At 38.6% G+C, this 12,976-nt stretch overlaps 1 protein-coding gene across 7 annotated transcripts in view; it reads right to left on the reverse strand.

Annotated features, from left to right (window-relative positions):
- Positions 1-569: 569 nt before the first annotated feature.
- The window catches only part of NFAT5 (nuclear factor of activated T cells 5), a 113,390-nt gene continuing 100,983 nt past the window's right edge, over positions 570-12,976 (reverse strand). For all 7 annotated transcript variants that reach the window (XM_026011587.2, XM_026011586.2, XM_072731611.1 and 4 more), the window contains 4 exons: positions 7,244-7,392; positions 4,025-6,524; positions 3,118-3,361; positions 570-2,679 (listed from right to left, as the gene is read on the reverse strand). In XM_026011587.2, the coding sequence (XP_025867372.1) occupies positions 3,126-3,361; positions 4,025-6,524; positions 7,244-7,392 (2,885 nt within the window). In that variant the 3' untranslated portion in view covers positions 570-2,679; positions 3,118-3,125. The remainder of the gene's footprint in view (positions 2,680-3,117; positions 3,362-4,024; positions 6,525-7,243; positions 7,393-12,976) is intronic.

A 12,976-nucleotide genomic window follows, 5' to 3' on the forward strand; every position in this document is an offset into this window, starting at 1 on the left:
TTTTAAAACTGAAGCACTGGATTGTGTGGCTGGTCCTTCTCATAACCTGAACTATATTGGGTAATTTTTCCTGATGGGTGGGGAGAGATGATGTATTGAGGAAAATGCTTTTGGTTCAGAGAATTTATAAAGTAGCTCTGGATATTACAAGATGGGGAAAATGTTATTAAAATTACAAACATGGGTATTTTTTTAGTGTCATTATAAATAAAAGGCATAGAATACAGAAAGCCAATTAATAATAACAATAACAACAATAAAATATTAAATATATAGTGAGCAAGGACTGAATGGCTCATTCTCGTCAAACACCATTTGACACAACTGCCTAGGTGGGTTTCCTTACTCTGACATCTTGCCGAGTGAAGACCCAGCAAACACACAGTAAGCTGCCTCTAGCCCACTGATAGCATCAAGGAACTGCCCGATGGAATGGCCACAGATGAACAGGTCATTTGTTTCAAAAGATACTTAAATACTCAATAAAGACATAACAAACCCCCCCTCACTGTTATCAGACGCCACGTTGTGGTAGAACATCAGACAAACTCACAAATTTACCACAAAAATGTGTGGCAAAAAAAGAATAGTTTATATATATGTATATATATAAATTTCTATATTTATGCCAATGTACTCACTCAGTACAAATAGCAAAATAGTATACCATTTCCTAAATACAAAATATAGCTTTCCAAAAAAATGAAACACACATTAGATATAAACCATCCAAAACTTGAACGATTGAAAACTGTATTCAAAAGTAAATGACCCAGAGTAGGTCTCTTTCTGAAAAGTTCCCTTCATATCGGCAAGAAGCCTGTACTACTGAAAACGTAATTCAATGCCTCTCAATCAGAGAGAGAAAGAAAGAAAGGGTTGGGGTGGAGGGAAGAATATAGAAGAACAAATCAGAAGAAGAGCACATCTGAAGAACCAAGGAAGACCACAAAAAGGGGGAAAAATCTGGCTGTATAAACAAAACCAACACCACAATTCCACAAAGTTCAACTAAATGTATAGGATAGAAAAAAATTAAAAAACAAACAAACAAAAGTAGCCTTCGACAAACAATTAACAGGCTATTTTTTTGTACACTTAAAAAAATTAAATGAAACGGACATGAATACCAAAACATCTTATCTACAGATAGAAGCCACACACAATTTGGCCTTAAACTGTATTAACAGCTTTCTACATGCCAAAAGGAAAATAAGACATAAGCATGTGTCCAGACAATAGGTTGTAGTGAGAAGCAGGCATCCCATGGGTGGCAAGAACACCCAAAACTGTATAACTAATGCTACAACTGCAAATTCTGGAGTGTGTAATTTTGCTCTCTATAGATGTAACACAAGTTAATTCTTCATTTTAAGTCAATGACATGACCCTGTAAAGCCTAAGGCTTGTGGGAACCATCAGGTAAGTGACCACTTCAAACTGTAAAGCACTGAGGTGACAAGTGAATTACACTCTCTGCAGTTCAGGGAGAAGTGATGTTTCAAGAAATTTCAGTTTGCCTTTTTTTTTTTAATGTAAATGTATACTGCTTCCTATTAGAGGGAAAAATTTGAAGACTTCAGAACAGCACCGATCATGGAAAAAATGCATTGTTTCTTGTTTCTCAGGAATCGGCTCCCCTCATTCCTGAGAGGGTGGCCCCCGCCCCACCTGTGCTGCAGGAGTTGCTGGGTTACCCCAGACCAAAGTGGCCTTTTCCTTTAAGTTGCTACAGGGTCACAAAGCTAGTATATTACTCATTGTCTAAAATAAAGTGAGAAGAGGAGAATAATATAAATGATGATAAAAAGGGAACATCGGTCCACGACGGGGATCAGAAGAAAACACTCAAATTGCTGTGTCAGTTCAGTTTTAACTGCTGAAGGAGGATATCATAACATAATTTACCACCTATTATCCCCTTCATTTTTTGATAGAGCAAGATAATTATTTTTTTTTGCACATTTATGGCTAAACCCCTTAAGAGAAATGCAGAAAATTAGCAACTCTCAGAAAAAATAAAATCAATAGCATTTCAGCTCTTCCTAGTTTGTGTGCTGTCTGCCTTCTGTGATAAAGATGCCTCTTAACTGTGCAGAGCTCTTAATACAGCTACTTGTTAGAATGTTACCCCTTCAGTTTCTCCATAAAAACTGACAAAAGATTCCTTCACTTTGGCCAATAGCTGTGCTTCTTATATGGAAGAATCACAGCCTTAGTTTTAGTTACTATGTGACCTTTCCTTTTTCAAAAGCCATTACTTCACTAAAACAACGCAGGAAAGAAAATATGAATGAAGAACAAAAGTAAACATGACATTCTGAATTACTCTCTAATAGCAATAATAACTGAGCAGTCCAGCTTTCGGATTTAAACTGTACTTTTAGAGAAATAGCGCCTAGGAAAATAGCAACAATTAATTCTGTCAGCTGGAAACTCAAATAGATTCTCAGTCATCACTGTTATTAGGAATATAAAATATGAAGATGTTAACAATGGTGGCTAATTACTGCAACAGGCAGCATAGGTGTGCTCTTTTGCAGTAAAAGTAAAATCTATCCATTTACTCAATCACAGTTTTTCATACTTTGTTTTGTTTTTAAAGTAACAGTTCAAAAATCCTCATGGAATCACATGATCTCAGGACATCTTGGAATCAGAATTTTCTTCATGGAATTTCTAAAAAAGAAGGAGAAGTTGAATATAACTCACTAGGGAGGGAAGCATTTAGAAATTTCCCATTACCTTGAATGACCCCAAAGTATATTACAATACCATAAATGATACCTCATCATATTTATATTTCCACAGACTTTTCTGACTCAGTATTTCTGGAGGAAGGGAGAAATGAGATGTAACTGTATCTAACATATAGTATGTTCCTTGGATGTTCTGTCATTCCATGGCAAAGAAACTTGGATTGCCTGGTATTAACAACAGGACTACGAGCTATCATTCGAGTAATTTATGCAGATCGAAAAAATACTACTACCTTGTGAGAAAGCTATATTTCAAAAGACTAGGGTCTAAAGAGTGGTATTACTTAAGCCCAAATCTGGTAAGAATAATACAATTTATTGATGCTTCTCAATAAAAAAGCCAAAATGTAGTACTTACTCATCCAGTTAAAAGGTGCCAGTCAAGTTGTTCCCTTGGTTTTGCAATGAAACAAGCAAATCAATCTTTTCAATGTTCTGGTTGGCATTTATAGAGGATGCTAGTGAAGAATTCTCTGGCATTTGCTGAGAAAGAAGTGTTGTCACAGGAGGCTGACCCTCATTCTGGGGTTGGCCTGGCTGACTTATGGCCATCAACTGATCTGGCAATGTAGCTGGTCCAGAAGTTAAAAGCTGACTACAGTCTGCAGAGACATTTAAAATAGAGAAGCTACCTGATTAGTTACTTTCCATTAATATTTATAAGAAGATATTTATTAGTTGCTGGGGGAAACTGATTATTGTGCCTACCCAATATAGAACTAGAAGGAAGGCACCTGACAGCCCCATAAAAAGGTTCTCACCGAACAGTACTGGACTTCATCCCAGGTTCTCCTCTAAGTGGTATACAACTACAACTTTGCCTCGTTAATCCTAAGTAAGTCCTACACATTTTCTTCAGTATATAAACATTAAAGATGAGTTTTTACCTCCTTGGAAACTACTTATTTTAATTGGCAGAGATTTTTCTGTCATTCTTACTTCATTTTCCTTTCAAGTTTATAGCTTAAAATGGCAAACACCTTCATTTAACATTCATGACCACATTTAGTCCTCCCATTATCCTTTTTTGAGTAAGTAGATAATATTACCACCATTTAAGATATGGAAATTGAAGCTTTTGTAGGTCATGTAACTTGTCCATGATCTCACAGTATATGAGTAGTATAGTTGGAACTTGAACTCAGTTCTAAGTACACTCTGTGCTCTTAAGACCCCTGTGTTTTGCTTCCTTTTAGTAAAAATAATAATCTGACCATTTCAATCAATAACATTTAAGAAATAAGAAATCAGAAAGAGTTTCTTACTATTTTGAATGCCAAATAAGAACATTCCAGAAGTCTGTTGAGATGAGCCAGGAGAATTCTGTAGTTGGTTCATTGTGCCTCCAGTAGTGTTATGAAATAAAGCAGCCTGTGGTTGAGGTGAAGATGTGGCTCCTTGGATTCCAGGCATGTTGTTCTGAGGAGAATAAAGAGGAGACTGCTGCATGTCTTGTTGGTTCATACTGGTCTGCAAAGCAGACATGGATGCTGGAGAGAGGAACAGTGTTACTTGCTGCTCTTGCGAACTGGGTGACCCTTGGACCAACTGAATCTGAGGAGAACTATGGAACAAGGAGGTCTGTGGTGACTCAGACTGGGTAGGGCCTGGGTTCTGAAGAGAGGAAACTGTAGGCTGGTTCTGAAATTGCATGGGCTGCTGCTCTTGATTCATTGGGGCCATATTATTTTGTTGGTGAAAGATGGATTGGTTCTGTTGCTCCTGATTAGCCATTGGATTTTGACTTGGGTTGAACATCATGTTTGGTGGTGGCTGCTTCTGAGATGTCATTGTGGCCATGGTATTCTGATTACTGAACAAAATGCTCTGCTGCTGCTGTTGCTGCTGTTGCTGCTGCTGCTGCTGTTGCTGCTGCTGCTGCTCCTGGGATGGAGAGTTACTCTGGATAGCGACTATTGAGTGCTGCGACTGGAAGATCGGTCCTTGTTGGTTTTGAGGCATTGGATTAGGAGGCAGGGAGCCCAGGGACACCTGAGGCTGGAACATACCTTGCTGGGAGGGTTGTGCCTGTTCCTGAGAAAGCATAGGGGTCTGGATGTGTGATATTGGAGCCTGCTGTTGGAAAGCAGCTTGCTGCTCAGTGTTAGACGTTGACTGAAGTGGAGAAATTGAGTTTTGAGCTGCAAAAAATGAAATCTGTTCTTCTTGGGCTACTGTGTTACTTTGAAGATTATTCATTGGAGTCTGGGAAAGAAATAGGTTGGCTGACTGCTGGTCTTGAGGAACAGAAGAGCCCTGCAGCACAGCCATGGAACTCTGAGAGTGAAACATTGGAGGCTGCAATTGTTCAGAGGATGTTGTAGAAGTCTGACTGTGGACAATAGGACTTGGACTGTGAAAAATAGAACCTTGAGTTTCCTGGGAAAGGTTCTGAGCATCAGCAATAGGATTCTGAGGATGAAAAAGTGGCGCCTGTGAATGAGAAGACTGTTGCAAAAAATTCCCAGATTGGAGGGACATCATCTCATTACCTTGCTGGAATAAACCATTACCTTGTTGCTGAGTACCATTATTCTGCACACTCATCATACTTTTCGTAGATGAAAAAAGGTTAACTTGAGGTTGACTGTCCCCACTATGTTGCATTTGGACCATGGTCTGAAAGACACTGTTCTGAATCTGCTTTGCTTGTGCTCCAGTTTCTTCTCCATCTCCTGAACTTGATGTCTGAAACATGGTAGTGCCAGGGGTTGCAACCTGCTGTGTGGTGGTTGTAGTAGTTTCATTTCCAGAAACTGCAGGTGGAGAAGAAAACAATTCACACTGCATTTGCATGTCTTCATTGGTAGATAATGCACTCATCATGTGAGGAGTCTGCTGGTAAACTGGAGATTGCTGAAGGTTCCCATTTGCTGACGCAGGTGAAGGAAATAACTCGGACTGGATCTGGGCAGCTGCCTGGCAGATACTCTGCTGCATCTCCATCACCATCGCAGCTGATGATTCCATTACTTGTTGCTGTTGTTGTTGCTGCTGTTGACTGGATAATGTGTTCTCAGTCGGTGGGTGAACACTTTCGGCTCTTCCAGTGATTAAATTATCTGGTCTAGTATGGACTGCTGGCTCCGTTGAGGAAAATATTCCAGGGCTTACACTATTTTGAATTTGACTGACTTGTTGAAAAATGTCTGCACTAAGCTGTTCTTGAACATTCTCATTACCATCTGGAGCTGAAAATAAAACTGAAGATAACTGTTGTTGTGCCTCTAAAACTTGTTGGACTAAGTCAACATTTCCACTGCTGCCACTAGCAGTACTGCCTGTAAAACTTCCGGCTTGCAAATGCTGAATCGTATTCTGTAGCTGACTCACGCTATTTGGTGATGGGAAAATATTGGATGAAATCTGCTGCTGTAAAGTCTGCGCTTGTTCTTGTAGTGGTGACTGCTGCTGTTGCTGGGATGACTCAGTCAGGTGTGACAAATTAACCACTGTACCATCTGATTGCAGTACTTCTCTAGTTGGAGTTTCTCTGGTCTGAAACTGGGTAGCCTGCTGCAGTAGTGCATCACTATTGGGCAGCTGATTAGAAGCAGAAACTGCTGGAAAGGTACCAGGCTGTGAAATGTCCTGTGTTTGGATAGTTGTCAGGGTCTCTGGGTTGTATGTCTTGGGTTGAATTTGCTGCTGCTTTTCATTTTCAGAAGGTAAGTGGGAAGATGATGATGATGAAAAAGACCCATTTCCTGCTATGTTAGAGATATTTTCTAATGTTTGTTGAGTTGATCCAACTGTCTTTGTAGTCTAAAAAATAAAAATCCCCAAATAATATGTATATATAAACATCAAATTAACTCATTTGATACTTCAAAAATTATTACTCTGAATACATATGTATATGCAGGACCAATTTTCCACTCTACATTGTTTTTTCATAAAATGTGTAAGACTAGGATTCTTGGTGACACCATATCTGTCATTATGATATTTTTTTAATAAATATTGTAAGCAAAGACAGTCAAACAAAAAACTAGAATAATCAGTTAGTTATTGATGTGCTAAGGACAGGAAGAACACATTAATTCTACAGTTCATGAATTAATAGTAAATTCAAAAATATCTCCATCTTGTGGATCATTGGTAACATTATAGGAGGGAAAGGAGTTAAGTGAAAAAGGGAAAGGGGGTTATAGAAAAAAACTGGGGGAAAAAAGAAAATAAAAATGTCTCCAATTCTGAAACTATTAAACTTGTACTTTCATGAATACCCCACATCCCATAGATCTAGCTAACATTAATCAATTCCTCCCTTATCAAGATATACTGGAAGTCACTTTGCAGGCTATTTTACTGGCTATTTACTGGTTAAAGCATTTATTCTGAAAACCAAAACTCAGTAACTGCATCCAAAAAGAAACACGTGAAAAAAAAAGTAAAAGTAAAAGCACAAACATGGGGAAAAGAAATCAAATTAGCAATTTTTATAACCAAGAAGATGTGGGGCACTAGTCAATGCAGCTTACCTTAAAAATAGGGGAAGATCTCTTTTCTGCTGTTACTTCCATTGGAGTAACATCTTCACTCTTAATCATACTGCTTGATATGAGTGGAGTGATCAGAGCATTAGGAAGAATATTTACCTTATCTAAGTTACAACCAGTAGTTTTCATTGCTGTACACACACACACACACACAAAAAAAAAAAAAAAAAAAGAAAGAAAGAAAGAAAGAAAGAAAGAAAGAAAGAAAGAAAGAAAGAAAACTTTAAAATCACTAACATCATTAATTATTTCATTCTATAATATGGTGATTCTTAGTCATGATTTAAATATGTCTATTTTTTGATGCTATGCTGGCAGCATAGGATATAAAAACTGATGTATCAAAATGTGTCTTCTAGGCACCTGGGTGGCTCAGTTGTTTGAGTGTCTGCCTTTGGCTTCAGGTCATGCTCCTGGGGTCCTGGGATTGAGCCTGCCTCTCCCTCTGCCTCCCTTTCTGTCTCTCATGAATAAATAAATAAAATCTGGGACGCCTGGGTGGCTCAGCAGTTGAGCGTCTGCCTTCGGCTCAGGGCGTGATCCCGGGTCTGGGGATGGAGTCCCACACTGGGCTGCCTGTGAGGAGCCTGCTTCTCTCTCTGTCTTCCACGAATAAATAAATAAATAAAATCTTAAAAATAAATAAATAAAATCTAAAAAAAAAAAAAAGTGTCTTCCCTTTTTAGAAGTCATAGTGGCTTGAGGACTCCTGATAGGAACCTGAGACTGGGTTGAATTCAACAAGCTTACTCAGTTCAATTATCAAGCTATATCCCTCAGGGCCTTTCAAAGTACCATGAGTTACACTAATCAACATGATCACATATATTATAGCGTACAGCTTAGAAATCTCCAAATTAAAGCTACTCAATTACAAGTCTCCTCTTAGCATATGGTTAGTTGCCTGGCAGCATAAAATCAAAACATTTACCAATTAAACTTCCAAAGCAAAACCATCAAGTATTTTCCACTTTCTTTAGTTTGCAGGAATAGTTACAGATTTATGCTAGGGAGAGTTAATACATAGCAGATAAGGTAGGTTCAACCATTTCATTCTATTTTTTCTCCTTGATCCCTTTTCTTCGACTTCTTTTTTGCCTCAAGTCTGTGTTACTGGCACTTCGTGGACCCTACTGATACCACTAATGATAGTCTCCTGAACTGAACACCTAGCCAAATTCTGCACCCAGAGTATACCACTACTTTGAAACCCTATGGAGAGAAATACAAAATCCCCAGAAGCACAGCTATTAAACTTCTTAATGTGATACTGAGAAGAAATACTGGCTACAAAGAGGACTTTAAAATGTTTTTTTTTTTAATTTTTATTTATTTATTATAGTCACACAGAGAGAGAGAGAGGCAGAGACACAGGCAGAGGGAGAAGCAGGCTCCATGCACTGGGAGCCCGACGTGGGATTCGATCCCGGGTCTCTGGGATCGTGCCCCGGACCAAAGGCAGGCGCTAAACCGCTGCGCCACCCAGGGATCCCCAAAGAGGACTTTAAAATGGCATATGGTATATATGAATAGGATAGCTATCTTTGTAATAATTTGATTTTAAAATATTTGAAATTTTCTGGTCTTACTTCAACTTGTCTCACAACTAACTGGCTAGAAACAACTCCTATGGAAACTGATTATCTTGAGGGAGGGAAAAGTGCTCATTTAACTTTTGATATTTTATACTTTATTACTTTGAAAACTGGATCATTTAATCATGAGTTCTCAGACCTCTTTTCACTTAGATTCTAACACTACCAATACAATGCAACTCACAATCCAAGTTTGACTAAGACAGAACTTCGGATCATGTACAAGGCAGGCATTTGAAAGTATTCTAGACCCATCTCACACGACAATTTGAAAGACCACAGTAGTGTCCCAAGTTGATCCTGTAATACTCAGTTCCTATTCTTGCTTTTGAACTCTATTAGAATGTGAACTCTGTGAAGGCAGATTTTGTTGTTGTTGCCTGGTGCATAATGGATAACCAATAAATATTTGCTGAATTAATGAAGAAATTAATAAATGAATCTACTTTACCTTTGTCACAGTCAATTTAGTTCGCTGTAGATTATTTGGTTAGTCTTACAGTACATTGTTGCATATTTTCATTCTAGTATTTCTGACTTAAAAAGTTCAATATCTAAAAATAAACTTATATTACAGTTCAATGAGAAACTGTATATAAACATCCACTGACAAATAAATCCATCACCTACACAGTTACTGTTTAACATGTCTATATAAAATTTTGCCCAAATTTACTTAGAGGATAATTCTTATTATCATATTTTTTCCCCCTTTCTGGAAAATGAGAACAGGTAGGACAAGTTGAGCAAGGGTCTTTAACATCTCCTAAGGAGACCACTGACAAACAGGTAGGTCTACTAGTGTCGACTAACAAGAAAAGGACATTTTGTCTAATGCCCACGCAGAGATACAAGTCTATCTATAGCCATATGCACAAAATCTTTCTATGGCCAATAATAATTGAGGTTTCTGACAATCTGGTCTGTTTGTTGTTCTAGTTCTATATGAGCAGTAGCTGGAAACCTGTTGGTGTTACCCATAAGAATGGAAAGTCTTCCCTGAACTCCCTGGTGTGGGTGGTAAGGGATGCTGAACCTACAGAAAAGAAAACATTTTTCCTGGTATTTTCTCTAGTCTGCTGATACTATTGGGCTTCCCATTCCATTTCTGCTAGTGCTGCTAGAGGTGGGAAAGCACTTACATGGGCTACTTCTGCCCTGTGGCTGGTCAAGAACTTCGAGGTTAAGGTGGGCTCCTTGTCACTGGGTGAAGATCTGGGAGACCCTGAGTCTGGTTCACCTTCTGACAATGGGTTGCCTTCTGTCACTGGGTAGATGACTGGGAGACACTTGGCCTGGATCTTCTACCCTTAGGGGGAGGGCCAGGAGCTGTTGGGCCTGGGTCTTGCTTTGCTGCTGAGGGAAGGGCAAGGAGATGCAGGGCCTGCTGATGCCACCAGCACAGGTGGAAGGGCCTGTGTGCTACTGCCTGATATGAGGGAGGGGATGGGTTGGATCCCTGGGTTCTGCTGTTCCCACTCCAGCAGACAGACTGACCTGCTGCTTCTGGCTTATGTGAAGCCTGTATTTGGGCCCTCTTTGGTTCTACTGTTAGTATACTGGGCCCACCGCTACTTGGCAGATGTGGGGTATGGGGTGAGTTAACCATATAGCTGTTGCTATTACAAATTTGAGTGGGGGATGTGCTAGTCCCCAAATTTTGTTAGTGGATCAGCTGTTGTCATTAGATATGAGTCATCCCATTAAGACTCTGCTAGGCTTTGCCTTTCCTAGTCTTTGAGAGCAGGCTGTTCATGCTTATTTATTGATTTATTCTTTCTGTCTGTGTAGGTTGCCAGTTCTGAGTTGCAGACTTCTCTGGTACCTAATTCAGATAAAATGGTAGATAAAAGAAAACCTAGGAAACTCACTTGGTGTCAATTATTTCCAAGGTATATTTAGAAAGGAGGGACAGGGAAAAATAAGTGTATACTATTATGTCCCAGAACCCACAAATATATCTTTAATGGATCTGTAAACAATATTAAATGGCTTGAGGGATGTCAACCTACTTTGCCTTCCTACATTCTCATTATATATTTATGATCCTTTACAAAATTTCAGGCACTGTTCCAGGTTCCAGTGATGACTAAGATGGATAAAGCCCTACTGCCTGGAAATTACATTTTAGTGAAGGGAGGGAAAAATCAAACATATGAAGTCTGTGTATTATGTAAGGGCTAGGGGAGAACTTTTAAGCAATTCAGAAAACCCACAAAGTAAATAAGACAAACATATTTAACCATCCAAATATCAATGTGAATTTGTAAAGAATAATGGCATTGACAGTTTATGCCAAAACAACTTTTGAACTGTTCTCTCCATCTATGCCGAATAATCTTTGAAATTTAGAATAATCTTTACTGGAAGTTTGTTATCAGCAAGCAGTATTTAGGTGGAGTACAAATATGTTTGTATAAATTAAGATTTATAGGGGAAGAAATAATAGAGTAAGAAAATACAGAGTTGTGGAAGAAATCTAAGTCACAAGCTCTATCAGTTACTAGCTGTGTGACCCTGAGGCAAATCACTTAACTTCTCTGAGTCTTGGTTTATTCACCTGTGAAATGGATCGAGATATGGTTCCTCCAAGCTTCTAAACCTTTGCATGTAGTTAAAACCAGTGAGAAGGGGATCCCTGGGTGGCGCAGTGGTTTGGCGCCTGCCTTTGGCCCAGGGCGCGATCCTGGAGACCCGGGATCGAATCCCACATCAGGCTCCCGGCGCATGGAGCCTGCTTCTCCCTCTGCCTGTGTCTCTGCCTCTCTCTCTTTCTCTCTGTATGACTATCATAAATAAATAAAATTAAAAAAATAAATAAATAAAACCAGTGAGAAAAGTATATGCTCTCAACTATTTTTCACTCATCCAGTGAAGCACTCCTTACAAAGCCGAAACTAAGAGAATGCATATCAATACAAGTTGACCCTTGAACAACGTGGGGGTTGAAGCAATGACCCTGCCATACTAGTTGAACATCCATATAGAACTTGACTCCCTCAAAACTTAACTGATAGCCAACTTTGACCAGATGCCTAACTGATAACATAAATAGTTGATTAACACATATTTTATGTATGTATTACACACAGTTTTCTTACAATAAAGTTAGAGAAAAGAATGTTATTAACAAAATCATAAGGAAACATGCTATATTGAAAAAAATCTACATATAAGTGGACCTGCGCAGTTGAAACTTGTATTATTCGAGGGTCAATTAAACTTATCCCTGGGTCCTAATAAACCCGTATCACAGTCTTTGAGCCATCTTTCTAGAGTGTCCCCTCATGTCTACCTGTACCTACAGAGATACTTTCTGGAAATATGCTCTAGAAACGATTAATAGTAGCTTACACTGCACACTTTACATTATTTAATTAGTTGTTTTTTGAAGATTTTATTTATTTGACAGAGGAGAAAGCACAAGCAAGGGGAGTAGCAGGCAGAGGCAGAAGGAGGCAGAAGCAGACTCTCCACTGAGCAGGGAGCCCAATGCGGGACTTGATTCCAGAATGCTGGGATCATGATCTAAGCCGAAGGCAGGTGCTTAAATGACTGAGCCACCCAGGCACTCCTATATAATTTTTATTACTTTTGTGTAAAGGATACATACACAGTTGACTAAAACCAAAAATGAATCATGATACCTTGGCTCTAGATTTAATATCTCACTGAGTAAGCTGTGCAGTCATCCTCCTTACTCCCTACACACTTCCCCCAAACCCTAAGAAATTAGAAACTTATTTTAAAGCAAAAGCTTTCAATATCTTTCAATAATATAATTATTTGGTATCAAGTTCTAAAGCTCAATGTAATTGATGGCTATTTATAAGAACGTTACTTAGAAGATTCTTGCCAGAAGACAAATTTAAAAGTCATTTATGTTGCTCAGTCTTCATTATTAAAAAATCTCTCAGCAACTTGGCATTACACTAATGCTCTAATTTCAAGAGATCATAAAAATAAGCCATATGTCAAAGAAAACTGTTGGTTCTGAAAGCTACTATTTTTATGTCGTTGTTCAGGAAATCTCCAAATGATATAAAATTTAAAATGACAAGTAAAAAATTTAAATCAATGTTTAGTATTCTATTCAATTTTCTATCTTTAAAAAAATTTT

The sequence above is a fragment of the Vulpes vulpes genome, chromosome 12 (genome assembly GCF_048418805.1).
Source record: "Vulpes vulpes isolate BD-2025 chromosome 12, VulVul3, whole genome shotgun sequence".
NCBI classification, from domain to species: domain Eukaryota; kingdom Metazoa; phylum Chordata; class Mammalia; order Carnivora; family Canidae; genus Vulpes; species Vulpes vulpes.